Raw genomic sequence first — 14,999 nt, 5'->3', positions numbered from 1 at the left:
TCTTTCTATTTTTTGAATATTAAACAATTCATGCACAAGTACTTCTGGTTTCAGGTTGGTGAAATGAAGAAAGAACTTGTTGATTTGCAACCAAAATTGGAGCAAGCAAAAGTGGATAATGCAGCCATGATGAAGGTAAAATTTATGATGGTTAGGATAATGTGATTATTGTAGTATACAATTAAATGATCATACTAATTGTAGTATTTTAATGATATGGTGATTTTATAGTTTTGTGTGAGAAAATTGGTATTTTTTATGACTTGTACGGTAAACTATTCATACTGAAATGTTGGTAAATGTTCATCTTTCTAATATCATTTTGTGATGGTCAGTTACAAAAATATAGATTTTGCTTTGCTGTACTATGCTAGGCAAACTATAGTGTAAATGATAGTGATTAGCTTACCTTGCTGTTAAATAAACGTCAGATGGCAAACTACAACCTCTAATGCTTCAGTTCAGTTTCAAAACTATTAAGAATTATAGTAATTATTAGTTAACAAGTAATCTCTTGGTTTTTCTCCTCTCAGGTTTTTGCAATGTTAGCTGTCCCAATTGCCATGAGAGCTATTCATTGTCAAGTAGTTGATAGTAGTGATTTTTCTCAAGTGGAATCTATCTTTTAAAACTTTTTTTTAAAATCACACTTACACACAAACACAAATATGTACACACACACACACAGAGAGAGCTTGTCCCAGTGAAAGTGGAATTATGAGTAGTCCTCAATTTACAACTGAAATTTAATCCAGAATTATAGGTCATAAATCATGTCAAAGCATCACGTGATTGGATCTATTTTTTTAACATTTTTTGTAGTGATTATTAAGCAAATACTGTGATTGTTAAACAAATCAATTTTCCCCAATGAGTTTTTTTCCCTGGAAACCAGACGTAAATGCCAGAAACTGGCAAAAAAAAATAACACAAATTGTATTATGTGACCACAGGATGCTGCAAATGTCGGTAAAGGTGACATAGTTGCTAAGTATCAAAATCTGATCATGTGCCCTTGGGATGTATTATGGGTTGTAAACAGCTTTTGAAAGGTTTTTTGTAACGTCAAGTGGTTGCTAAGCAATCAGTGGTAAGTCAAGGACTACCTCTAATAAAAATCTGTACTTTCCTAATATATTGTCTTGGTTGCATCTCTTCTGTCCAAGCTTCATGAGCTGACAGCCAGACATTAGCAAGGGGAGGAGGAGTTGGAGAGGGACTGTAAGGATGGAAGCCTAACTGAGCTTGTGAGAAGCTTAAGCCAGCCAAGGTCAACTAAGCACCTGTTTCCTAAACAATATACAAGCACCTAATTGGACATTTGCAGATAACCAGGGCATGGCTGGGTGGGGAGGGAAGAAGAAAAGTTACTTTGTATTGTTTGCAAGGAAAAACCTCAGATTCATCTTAAGCTACTTGTGTAGCCATCTAAGTTTCAATAAAGTATACTCTTGGCAAAAACAAATGGCCAGGAGACTTTCTTTCCTAGATGACTGAATGAGACAGTTGACATAGATGCTCATATATTTGACAGAAGTATGCTTTTAAAAACATCAATACAAGAAGTCACAAACAATAATTCTAGTGGCAATAATTAATTTTATGCAGAGCTTAACTTTTTTAAAAAAATACTTTTTATATGGCTCCAATTATAAACTTAGATGTTCAAAGCAGTTATTTTGTCTTACTAAGTGTATGCATGAATCTAATGGATTGTGCACCTGTTCCATGATAGTTGCTTGTTACTTCACCTTTATTTTCTAGATCATTGAGAAGGAATCTGCTGAGGTTGAAGCAAAAAGCAAAACTGTAAAAGTAGATGAGGAGCTTGCTACAGAAAAGGCCACGGAAGCGCAGGCACTGAAAAATGAATGTGAAAGTGATCTTGCCGAAGCAATTCCAGCACTAGAGGCAGCATTGGCGGCACTTGACACTCTGAAGGCAAGTTAAAGACAGCAAGAGCTTATGAAAGAAATTTAAATAGAGACTTGGTTGGAATAGCATTCTCTTGCTCATTGTTTGATGGAAGGAGGATTCCATCACTTATTCCATCCAAAAGATCAAAGTTTAATCCTTGATCTTTTCCAATAAGAACAGATCTATTTAAATATGTGACATTTTGGAAACTACAATTTGACAATATATAACATTTTAGCCTGCAGATATTACAATTGTAAAATCAATGAAGAATCCACCTTCTGGAGTTAAACTGGTTATGGCTGCCATTTGTGTCATGAAGGATATAAAACCAGAAAAAGTTGCTGATCCTTCTGGAATTGGGGGCAAGGTAAAGTAATTGAAGGAAAGCAAAATGTTTCCAGTGACAAAATCTACTTTAATAAACAGGAAACATATACCTAGAGTTAAATAAGATAAAACTGTAGGCATGGTAAAGCTGCTTCTTCATCAGTACTTAATCTCCATTAAAATTATGAGTTTTCATCATGAAATGAGAAAGTGCAGAGAAACAGTAAATTGGATTATTGGTTCCATAATACATTTTAGTAAAATATTGATAGGAAGAATGTCTATGAACATGGAAGTGGAGTTAATTTATTTAACAGACTATTGAATTTTTCAATTTTTTAATTCGATTTTTTTGTCACTAAAATGTGGATTTTTCCTTTACCATCTATTTTTACTTCACTATTAGAAATAAAACTACCACTTGATTTCATCTGTTAATAGATTGTAGGGGGGGATTATAATGAGGAAGCGCAGCATTTTTCAAAAATGTAAAATAGATTATTTTCACACATATAGTGTGCAGAGGATAGGGTTGTGTAAAGCTTCGGATTTAAAGATAAAGGGCATCTTATATAGTGTCTCTCAGCAATCCTTAAAGCAGCTCTGTTGGTTCCTAGAAACACACAGCTGCCACAGGGCCCTAAGAAAGTTATGTTTGCTTTAAGGAATTGCCAACAGGTGTTAGCTGTGTATCCATGTGAACTCTAAAGAAGCTTTTTATCTTTGAGCCTGAAGGGCAAATTCACAGTCCTTGCTATATATAGTCAATGACATGTTTATTATTCCATACAATTATTTTCTGCATTCTTTTATTGGATGTCCTTCAAACTATACATTCCTTAGGAAACCCGCTGCATTTTCCCACTTTCTCATTACCTTTAAAAAAAAACCATTTAACATAATTCTGTAACTTTCTTTTAGATTTTAGACTACTGGGGACCTAGCAAAAAACTTTTAGGTGAAATGAATTTCCTTAAAGATTTGAGAGAATATGACAAAGATAACATTCCAGTAAGTCTTTGTATATTTTTAAAATAATAAATTGTGATTCAGTTACAGCAAACATAATAGACTCTTATCTCTTGTCTAGCCTTTAAAAGCCAGCATCTCTTAATGGAAGAAAGATATTCACATATCATACATGTGAGAATAATAATTGTAAGCCCTTTCTTATTTCCTTCTAGCTAGGACATAAACAAGCCCCAGCCACTTTTTTTCCCCACCAGATGCTCATGATCATGCCTGGTTCATATCTGAGACAGCTTAAAGTCATTGCTACATGTTCTACCATTTAAGTAATGTGTTCTCATTTAAGCAAGGCAGCAAGCTGTAAAAAAATGTGGCTGCATTGAAATGGTCTTCACTGACCATTTAGTCTCTGGAATAACAGATGATTCAGAGGGATGGATTAGCCCAGTATCTATTAGCCACTTTAGGCTGATGTTGGCCTCTCCCTTCCTTTCAATTCTTGGGCATTGTTTCCAACATACATTACAGTTGGGGGAGAAAATGAAGCTGGATCTTTCTGAATGATCTGTTGATACTAGATAATATTAGCAGATTGTTAGGCTTCTTTTGAGCATGGGTTTAGCACTACTTCAGAATAGAAAAAAACCACTGTCCAGAAGTTGATAGTCTCCTACTGAACACATTTGTGCAAATTATCTTATGCCAAACCAGAGCCATCTGGCATCTGTCAGAACTTGCCATCTCCTTAAAGCCTCAGTCCAAGCCCTTTCCCACATTGAGAGTGATCTCTAAATGTTTTCCTGTCAGCTGAACAAACCAGGAGATCTGTCATAAAGGTGCCCAGGGCAAAGATCACCAGCAGGGGGAGCAAATTACAGCTTGATAATAAAAGCTACTCAGTAATGCATGTCTAATAATAGCCAAATCATTTAGAGAATTATTACTGCAGAATCCTGTATTTCAGATGTATGTAATGTATGTTTCATGTAGGTATCAGTGATGCAGAAGATTCGTTCAGAATATCTAACTAATCCTGAATTTGATCCTCCCAAAGTGGCTAAAGCATCTTCCGCAGCAGAAGGGTTATGTAAATGGATTATGGCAATGGAGGTTTATGACCGTGTAGCAAAGGTATTATTATGTTTTTTTTTTCTTTTTATGTTGAAAATATGATTTATCCTAGTCAGATCCTTTTGAGATCCTCTTGCAGGGCAAAAACAAATTTCGGAGATAAACTGCTTTTAAATATGGAAATTCAGTATATCACACTATAATTATTACATTAGTTTAGCATAATAGATATAGTATAGAAATCTAGTTTATAATTCTGCCAATCATTTTAGCCATAGTCCAGTAACACTGCAAAAGTGAAGATCCCTGTAAAACTCTCTGTGTATGAATCAGCAGTATACAGTGGTGTATTAACCATTAAGCAGACTAAGCACATGCTTAGGGCACCACAAAGTTGAGAAAGAAAGAAAAGACCAATGAAAATCTGTACAGTATGTACAAAGGAGGGGGTCATCAAGATTTGTCAGTGCTTAGGGCACCAGTGAGCCTTAATCCGCCACTGGCAGTAAGAAATCTCATGATAGTTTCTTAATGAGAATAGTCTTCTGCAGCAATCTATCTGAAGAGTAGATCATACCATGTTAGAAAATAGTTCTACACTGCAAATAAGAAAAGATCTAGAACAGGGGTATCAAACTCGTGTCGGCCAGGCGTCATGTGATGTATCACAACTTTTCCCCCCTTCGCTAAACCAGGCATGGGCATAGCCAGCGTAGGGCGCATCCGGCCCATGAGCCGCAAGTTTCACATCCCTGATCTAGAAGGAAGTACTTCATATTAATCAGAATAGAGCTGGAAGGAACCTTGGAGATATTCTAGTCCAATTCTCTGCATATTGTCATATTTGATCATTTTAAAACGTCTGTTTTTGTTTTTAAAATCATAATCATTATGGAATATAACAATCTATATTAAATTTATTAAATAGGTGGTTGCTCCTAAGAAAGCCCGCTTAGCAGAAGCCCAGCAGTCATTAGCACATACCATGGCATTATTAAATCAGAAGAGAGCTGAACTTAAAGCTGTTGAAGATCGTTTGGAATCATTGCAAGAAACCTTCAATGAGAAAACTGAAGAAAAAGCCCGCCTAGAATTCCAAGTGGATCTGTGCGCTAAAAAGCTGGAAAGAGCAGAAAAGCTGATTGGAGGACTTGGTGGAGAAAAATCAAGGTCAGAGAAAATACTTTGTACTCATTTTACCAAAACCATTATAAGGAAGAAAATACACACTTTTCAGTGATATTTAAATGTAAACAGCATTAAAGAGTTTGCATACTATTTACTACTTTTTAAAAACTTTTTTACAACCTAAAAAATGATAACATTACAAGTTATTCACAAATTGTTTTAAATTGATTTTTGGCTGCTACATGGGGCTATTTTCATGTCTTACAATATCTATATAATGAAAGGTTTATTTTAAGCTCTAATTGTATTGTTTGTGTACTCCAGACAAACTCTCAGTGGTTTACATATAAAATCTATAAAATAATAACATTCCTTATGCAAAGGAAATATAACATCTCCTTTTCCTAATAGCTCTTTCCCACACACATAATTAATTTTAACAACTCTGATATAACAGGAAATAAAAATAAACCTCATGAACTATTCAATATGTCACTAATCTGCTCACCTTTTCTCCCTTAGATGGTCTCATGCTGCAGATGACCTCCAGAACACTTATGATAATTTGACAGGAGATGTTCTGATATCAGCAGGGGTGATAGCTTACCTTGGTGCTTTTACTGCTGGATTTCGACAAGAATGTACTAAAGAGTGGAGCAAACTCTGTAAGGTAGTATTAGTTTATTGCTTTATTTCTAGAACACACATAGTCTTCTAATAATGACTCTGTCAAAATAGATCCTATATATATTTTGTTGTTAGCATGATGGAAATAATTTTAACATGCATTATGATTTTAATATTGTATATCATAATGGAAATAATAGGTAAATCTGCATTGAAAATAGGTTAGAAAAGTCTAAAAGTGAAATGCTTTTCTAAATCTTGCTTTAAGTATAGAAAATTTTCCTGGTATTGCCTATTAACCTTTCCTATTTGATTTCTCTTGACTCTTACTCAAAAATGAGATTAGATTAACATGACCTATTTTAATACTCTTTATACACATGCTTAATAATAAACAAGCTTTATCTGTGCCTACAGGTGAAAAATATTCCATGTTCTGAAAACTTCTCTCTAAGTAAGACCCTTGGCGATCCAATAAAAATTAGAGCCTGGAATATTTCAGGTCTTCCAACAGATCAGTTTTCCATAGATAATGGTGTGATTGTTGACAATTCCAGACGTTGGTAGGTAACTAACATTAGGCTACTAAAGCATTCATATTGATAGGTTTAAACCTCAGGTTATATTTTTTTCTCTTTTCTATATGTATTGTTGGTTGTTAATTATTTTATGTTCACCAATTTGTCCTTAAGGCAATCGAAGGAGATAGAGAAAGATATATGCATAGTTACATGCAAACACATGCCTATGTACCTACAATTTTAACTACTCCTTCAGGATAGAGAGCATTTTCTTGGGTGTAAAATAGCAGTAGCAATAACACTTAGACTTATATACCACTTTACAATGCTTCACAGCCCTCTCTAAGTGGCTCAGAGTCAGCATATTTTCCCCAACAATTTGGGTCCTCATTTTATCCACCTCGGAAGGATAATGATAAATGAGAGCTAGTTTGGTGTTGTGGTTAAGGCACTAGATGAAAATCAGGAGACTAGTTCCAGTCTTCTCTTAGGCATGAAGCCAGCTAGGTAACTTTGGACTAGTCATTTTCTCTGAATCGAAAGCAATGGCAAGCCACTTTTGAAAACTGCAGAGACACTCATTCAAGCAGTTGCCAGGAATCAAGGCTGACTTGAAGGAATGTTTACATATCCCCCAAAAATAATTGCCTGAGGTAATAAATCTGCAGTACTAAATAATTTAACTATAATGAAAGTATACTGTAATATTTAATATTATTTAAGTATAAATACTAAACTAATTATTTAAATATAAATAATGGATAAAGTATAATCTTTGATAATTGATTCAGTGATATCAGAATCCGTTATTTTGTGAAATACATAGATTGTTGTTGTCACCTTTCTGTCAATTTTCAAAATCATCTCCTCCCACAAATGTTTATTATTAAACATTTTTAAAAACAATACTAAATTCTTTTTTATTGTTAAACTGAAATTATTAAAATTATTAATAATTTTATGCATAAAATTAATCCTTTTATGCTAATAGGTTTGATGCTATTTTGTAGGCCACTAATGATTGATCCCCAAGGTCAAGCAAATAAATGGATAAAACATTCTGAGAAAGAGAACAGATTGAGCGTCATAAAATTTACTGATTCAGACTATATGAGAACTCTAGAAAATTGCATTCAGTTTGGAACTCCTCTTCTGCTTGAAAATGTTGGAGAAGAGATAGATCCTTCCTTGGAACCTTTGTTACTTAGGCAAACTTTTAAACAAGGTACAAGATATAGTAAAGGCTAAGTATTCAAAGGCAATATTTACTATTTTTGAATCGTCTGTTACATTGTTTAATGTGTTTCTTTTTATTCCTCATATACTGCTGCCTAGTAACAATTGAAGGTAATGCAGTTTTTCAGTACCGTCATTTTTATTTTATAACTAAATTTGCATGCATTGTAGATTTAAATCCAAGAACCTTATCCTTCTGTTGTTTTAGTAACAGCCATGTTGCATGTATAATATTGATTACTATTTTGTTGGTTTTCGCTTTGCCAACATTCAGGCAAAGTATGTTGGAAAGTAAAAGCAGACAATTTGTTTCCTTGTAAGAAAGATAGAATATCCATTATAAGTAGGATTTTGACAGGTGTATTTATTCTGACTTCTATAGAATTTCTCCCTTCCTTTTATTGTTCCTTTTATTGTTTCTTCCATTTGTTCAGGTTTTGTATCAGGTTACAGAAAAATCTGTACTAAAAAGATATGAAATTATGGGCAGAAGAGCATTGTCAGTTCAATCAGAATAGTTCAGAATAGTTCAAGATACATTTTCTCTTCTCTGTGTAGGCATAGACTTTTAAAGAAATTGTATGCATGCTAGCTAAAGAGATGAAACCAGTGGGTTTCTATACTATGTTTCAACATTATTCAAAAGGCAGTAAGGTGAGTTTTATGAGGGGTGAATAAAAAAGAAATTGGAGTTAAAGCAACATTAATAGACATCTCTGATAAATCTAATTCCTACCTTTAATGGTCCCCAACATTTGCCCTCTGAAATTTGAACAAACAGGGATTACAGAAAAGATATTCCCATGGTGTGATTTATAAAGGCAATTTATAAACTGTTAGATTAAATCCAGGAAGGGACCAATAGTGTTAGCAAGACAAATCTAAAGAAGTACAAAGATTTATTTTATTTGGATGGAGGTAAGACAAGGCAAAGATCCATCAGGGATTAACTGAATGGAAGTGGGATTGTCATCAGGTATAAGATTATCACCGAAGCAGAAGATGACATATTTAACCAAAATGTAAAAACAAAGGCATATCAGGGTAAGTGTTGCAAATGATAAACATAATGTAGAGGTTCCCAAATTTTCCTCATTCATAGAGCTTCTAGAAGTTCCCAAACTATGCAATGTGATGCCCTAGGATCCATGGCCCACAGTTTGGGATTTGCAGGCTTAAGAAATAAAATCAAGGGGGACAAGGAAAAACAGTACAATATATAGGTATTGTTAACTTTCAGTTTGTAGCATTTTGCTGACCCGACCAAGCACAGATCTATCTACATTTGGGATCTCCATGGACATTTCAATTAGCAACCTTGGGGCTTCACTACTATTCTTTTCTTTTCTTTTGTTTTAAAATGCTATTTTAAAACTAGTTGTGCAAGAGAGAAATGGAACCAATGTTACATAAATCCAGGGGTATCCCAAACTATCATTGAACATGAATGCAGTTATAATCTCTTTAACTACCATATGCTAAACTTGCTGCCAATTAAAGGCTACTGCTGTATAGAACAAATACTTTGTTTTCTTTAACACTAGGGGGCATGGATTGTATTCGACTTGGTGAAACAATAATTGAATATTCTTTTGATTTCAAATTTTATATTACCACCAAATTAAGGAATCCACATTATTTACCTGAATTAGCAACAAAAGTTTCTTTGCTAAATTTCATGATTACTCCAGAAGGACTTGAAGATCAACTTTTAGGTATAGTTGTTGCCAAAGAAAGGTAAGTGTTTTGATTTTCCTCAGGAGGTTTAATTCATAAATAAAAGTCAATATCATTCTAATTCAGGAAGAATTATTGAACATGCATGCATACATATAAGTATATACATGCACATATGCACATGCAAGTAATAGGTAGAGGCCAAATGTAAATTTTTTAATTAAAAAAATAAGGGAAGTGGATATTAACTTGTGGGCTGAAGCGTGCATTCTTCCTTGTGCAATAGGTAAGAGGTAATAGAAGAAATCTTTGTCAATGTTCTATATTTGGAATACTAAGGTGATTTAATTACAGAAAGAAGCAGACTTCAATGTATTGAAGCTATGATAACATGTCTCTTGCAATTGCCAGTATAGAGCCTATCCGAACTTTGATAGCTTGATTGAACTAAATAGGATATGAAAAAACATGCATGAGTCTACTAATAGTTTTATAGAATCATTTAATCCAGTAATGAAGATCAAAAGAGAATATTTTACATTGTATAAATTTTTAAAAGAGATATTTAAACATAATTGTGGCCAACAGAACATTGACATAAAAAGAACAAAAGAACCACAAAAAAATCCACTAACAAAAAAGGGGGGTTGTCATTTTAGGCCAGAATTAGAGGAAGAACGAAATGCTCTTATCCTTCAATCAGCTGCTAATAAGAAACAACTAAAAGATATAGAAAATAAAATTTTAGAAACATTGCAGTCTTCCGAAGGTAATATTTTAGAAGATGAGAGTGCAATTACTATTTTGGACTCAGCAAAAATAATGTCTAATGAAATTACAAAGAAGCAGCAGGTAAGCAACTTCAGATTTTGCAAATAATAGCTGTATATGATTAATGTGTTGATCTCAAAGCTGAACATAGCTCTAGTGGTGCACAGCAATGCTGTAATAACAGCAGCATTCTGTGTGCAATCTTAGTCAGGAGACAGAGATAACCACTTCTGAAAAAACTTGCCAAGAAAAATGCAATGACTTGTCCAGGCAGATAAGAATCAGATATGTAAGGGGGAAAACATCAATGCTTAAACTTGGAATCAAACATAAGGAACTTATAAAACTCAACACACAAGGAAAGCCAGTGTTTAAAAATTTTAATATGAATCAAAAGTTTGGCTCCCTAGTTATTGAACTGGACTCAATCTTCAGTGCTAATATCAGCATTTCAACTAAGAGGGTGTTTGTGGAAAAAATTATTGGAATTGTCATTCTAAAAATTTGCAATTTGCTGTCACATTGTTAACCTGGATGATGGAAAGAAAAAAAGCATGGCAGGATGAAAAATACATTTTCTTTTGAACATCCTGTTGCTTCCACCCTTTCCCAATTACAAGCACTTACTAAAAAGAATTGTTTTAGGAGTCGGGAGCTGGTAGAAACAGGGCAATGCTTTTCTGAAAAGAACATCTAAGTGGTTTTCCATCTCTATTTAAATAGTTTTCCTCTTTGGTTGAATTGCTTTTTATCTTTGAAATATTTCTTTGACTTTTAGCCTTAAACCTCACAAGATACTGATGTAGTCAGCTTTACAAATATGCTAGCATAAAGTAGCCTAGAACATTTGTAATATACAAGAAAGTTCTCAACTTTTTCTGATTCTGTGTGGGCATTCATGTTTTATACAAACACACAAATCTAATTATAGGACTTGCTGCTACAGCTAATAGCAGGGGACTGGCCATTGTGATGGTATAATGCAAGAAACCCTGTGGAAAGAAAACACTTTGTTTGATGCTTAGAATTTATGGTAATAATTAAGGAATGTATTTTTTTTTTAGATTGCAGAAAAAACTGAAATTAAAATAGCACAGTCTCGAGAAGGCTACAGACCCATTGCAAAGCATTCATCTGTATTGTTTTTTAGTATTGCTGATCTGGCTAATATAGATCCAATGTACCAATATTCTCTCAGTTGGTTTGTAAACCTTTATATCAACTCTATTCATGATAGGTGAGCAGCAATTGTGTTCAAATATTTCATTTTTCAAAATATGTCTGTTTAAAATCTATTTATAGTTCCAAGTACATTATTTTGTGAAAATAGTTGTTTTTCTGTTTTTTGTGTGTAAACATTTATCATCTGTAAGCCACCCACATTTGCTTTAGAGGGGAAATTGGCAGTATAAAAAATTAATTAAACAATCATTTCAAGTTGTAGATAAATATTTAATAGCACCAGACCTTCTTAAGAAATCAATATTTTTTTCTCCCTCTTTTTCTTTTTCCTTTTATTTTGTAATTACATGTGCCTAGTCAGGTGCACATATTGTAAAGATTGCAATATGTTCCAGTTAAATCAATATATGAATATGTATAACAATATTTTATTTAAAGGGTTTGCACTTTCTAAATACATGTTTCTATTTTTAATAGCAACAAGTCCAAAATTTTGGAAAAAAGGCTACGGTATCTAAATGACCATTTCACATACAACTTGTATTGCAATGTTTGTCGCTCCCTATTTGAGAAGGATAAGTTGCTGTTTTCATTTTTACTCTGCTGTAATCTTCTGATGTAAGAGACTCTAGAAATTTTAATATATTAAGAGAGTGTTAATTATTTATCTTTTAGCATCTTAAATATTAGGAAATGTTGTATTTCAAGTTCCAGTAGTGGCATGTTTGCACTTGCAAATCACTGGTGCAAAGAAGCTGTTAAAATGCATCTGCACACAAGAACAAATTGAACTGGGATTAAATTGAGATGAGGTTTAGTAATTCAGTCTCATTAAATATTTTATGAAATATATCATATATCCAAATAATTTCAGTTTATTTCTATTCTACGTTGCATCCCTTCAATAGTTCATGTAGTCTTTCAATGTTGCCTCTTTAGTTTTTCTTGTAGGAATCTTTGCTGGCATTTTTGGGCTTTCCAGCCCATTACTGATATTACAGGATCGCACTCAAAGCCTGCATACACCCTGACATGAACATGCCATGCAGTCTTGTCACATAGAGATTCCAACATGGTATTTGTTTTGGGTTTTTTTACCCCATGAAGTCTTCATTGTCAAAGGATCTCTAATCACTTAAGTTGATGGTAAAATGTCTATGGAGGTTCTCAGTCAACCAGGTCATGGTTGTCCCAAAGGTGCTTTTTTTCAAATGGCAACTGAACTTTCTTGATTTTTCTTGAAGATCTTTCACTTCTCCTCTGAGAAGTTTTTTCACTTCTAATTAACTGGTGGGGTAGCAAGGATTTATACTGTTTTCAGTTATCTAAACACTTTGAGAGTTGTTGAAGCCACCTGGGGATTAATGATACCAGTAGTCCTTAACTTACAACCACAGTTGAGTCTACAACTTCCGCTGCTAAGTAAGACATTGTTAAGTGAGTTTTGCCCCATTTTACAACCTTTCTTGCCACAGTTGCTAAATGAATCTCTGCATTTGTTAAATTAGTAACATTGTTGTTAAGTAAATCTGGCTTCCCTGTTGACTTTGCTTGTCCGAAGGTCACAAAAGGTGACCACATGACCATGGGACATTGCAGCTGTCATAAATATGAACCAGTTGCCAAGCATCCGAATTTTGATCATGTGACCATGGGGATGCTGCAACAGTTGTAAATGTGAAAGACAGTCATAAATCACTTTTTTCAGTGCTGTTGTAGCTTTGAATGGACACTAAATTAATGGTTGTAAGTCGAGAACTATCCATAGTGAAGTTTAGTGACAATAATGGCTACTGAATTCTGGCATAATTTCTAGTTAATAATAGATCAATTGCATTTTAATCTAAAATAATAGTGTGTTACTTAAATGATACGTGGCTGTTTTTTTTTAAAACAGAGCTAGGAAAGAAATGGAACATCAGGAGTTTATGTTTTTATTAACTGGAGGGGTTGGTCTCAAGAGCAAATTCAAGAACCCTGATCCATCTTGGTTACAAGATAAAAGCTGGGATGAAATATGTCGTGCAAGTGATATGCCTGCTTTTAAAGGATTACGGTACAATAGCAACTCTTTTATCATTGTTTTTGGAGGTGGGGATAAGCATTTTCTAATATAGAAGTCATCGTATGTCTTGTGCAAATCAACACACAAAAGGTGTAACTTTGCTTTCCACCTCACCCAAATTCTTCTCCGAGGTCTCAATAAGATTGTTGTTATTCACTGTCTTTGCTGAAAAAAACTGTAAAATGGATGTGAGGCCTTCATGTAGCGTGCAAGGCCACACATTGCCCGCCTTTTTATGTGAAGAAATACCACATTGCCGCATTGGGAGCATGCAATAAAGAGTGAACTGTACATTTTCTGGGGAATAAAAGGGGCAGAAATTGGAGAGAGGCAGAGGAGAGAATAAAAAGTCAAAGAAAATGATATAATAAGATGAAAAAGAAGTCTTCAAGTGGTTTCTGGGGAAACTATCATTTTGTGAATAAGGATGAAGCCCTGGAAATATAACTAATTTAGATGTGACATAATGTTATTATTTAATTTTTATAAATAATTGGTTCACTCAGAAAGTGAGAAACAGAATATAATAACCCCTCTCCAATGACACTACTATGAAAAAAATCCAATAAGAAAATATAGTACCAGTGGAAGAACACAATCATTTTGGAAGCATGATGGCAAAGAGATTTTAAATTATATTATTCCCAAAATAAACTTAAGAGGTATTATGCCATTGCTTTCCAAACAAACTGGACCTCACCACTCTTACTCTAGAAGAACATCTCGAAGAGTTTTATTATTGTATAAATTTGAAATCTAATCTTCCAAGTTTATTTTATTGTTATAGGAATCACGTGACTTCAGAACCCAATGAATGGCGTAGCATTTATGATAGTAAAGAACCCCAGACAGTTCTTTTACCCAAACCATGGAATACAGAATTAAATGAGATAAAGAAAATGATTATTCTCCGATGCTTGAGACCTGACAAGGTAAAGATGGTTTATGTAACATAATTTCTATTGGGAGTTAAGTAGCTGTTGTTTGCATTCCTAAATATAATTCCATTTATTTTATGTCTATCTTGCATTTTGCTAAATGTAAACATTCAAAACAGCTAACAGTACAAATACAAAATGCAAAAAATAATCTTCCAGTCAATGTAAAATCTCAGAAACACATATAGCATTTCAATAAATGCACTGAATAACAAATGCTTTAGCTGACTAAGCTACCAAGAAACTATCTTTTTGACTGATTTTCAAATTTTGCGAACGTTTTTAGAGCATTCCTTCAGAATTGAATTGCTCCAATATTGTTAAAGACTATTCAAAATTAGATTTCGTTTTGATACTGATAGCTGCCCAAAAAAGAATCCCATTAATTGCAAAGAGTCAAAGTAAAAAAATCATTTTCAAATTAAATTCAAAGAGAAACTGAACTTCCTTATTATATCCAGTGATAAGTTATTACAATAATATTAGATTGTCATGCATCACAGGTAAGCAAATGTAAAATCAACTATATATTTTCTTTCTAAAAAGTGACGAGTTAATCAAATGTAC

At 33.6% G+C, this 14,999-nt stretch overlaps 1 protein-coding gene across 1 annotated transcript in view; it reads left to right on the top strand.

Annotated features, from left to right (window-relative positions):
* Positions 1-14,999, top strand: part of DNAH12 (dynein axonemal heavy chain 12) — a 113,477-nt gene that overhangs the window by 80,236 nt on the left and 18,242 nt on the right. Inside the window, exons 48-62 of the mRNA XM_081936986.1 lie at positions 55-135; positions 1,765-1,941; positions 2,156-2,287; positions 3,169-3,258; positions 4,207-4,347; positions 5,216-5,457; positions 5,938-6,085; positions 6,460-6,605; positions 7,574-7,788; positions 9,344-9,536; positions 10,136-10,328; positions 11,312-11,484; positions 11,907-12,047; positions 13,327-13,485; positions 14,282-14,426. Coding sequence (XP_081793112.1) covers positions 55-135; positions 1,765-1,941; positions 2,156-2,287; positions 3,169-3,258; positions 4,207-4,347; positions 5,216-5,457; positions 5,938-6,085; positions 6,460-6,605; positions 7,574-7,788; positions 9,344-9,536; positions 10,136-10,328; positions 11,312-11,484; positions 11,907-12,047; positions 13,327-13,485; positions 14,282-14,426 — 2,376 coding nt within the window. The remainder of the gene's footprint in view (positions 1-54; positions 136-1,764; positions 1,942-2,155; positions 2,288-3,168; positions 3,259-4,206; positions 4,348-5,215; positions 5,458-5,937; positions 6,086-6,459; positions 6,606-7,573; positions 7,789-9,343; positions 9,537-10,135; positions 10,329-11,311; positions 11,485-11,906; positions 12,048-13,326; positions 13,486-14,281; positions 14,427-14,999) is intronic.

Source organism: Natrix helvetica (genome assembly GCF_964273705.1).
Source record: "Natrix helvetica genome assembly, chromosome: 1".
Lineage (NCBI taxonomy): Eukaryota > Metazoa > Chordata > Lepidosauria > Squamata > Natricidae > Natrix > Natrix helvetica.
This window is presented reverse-complemented; position numbering and strand designations above follow the sequence as displayed.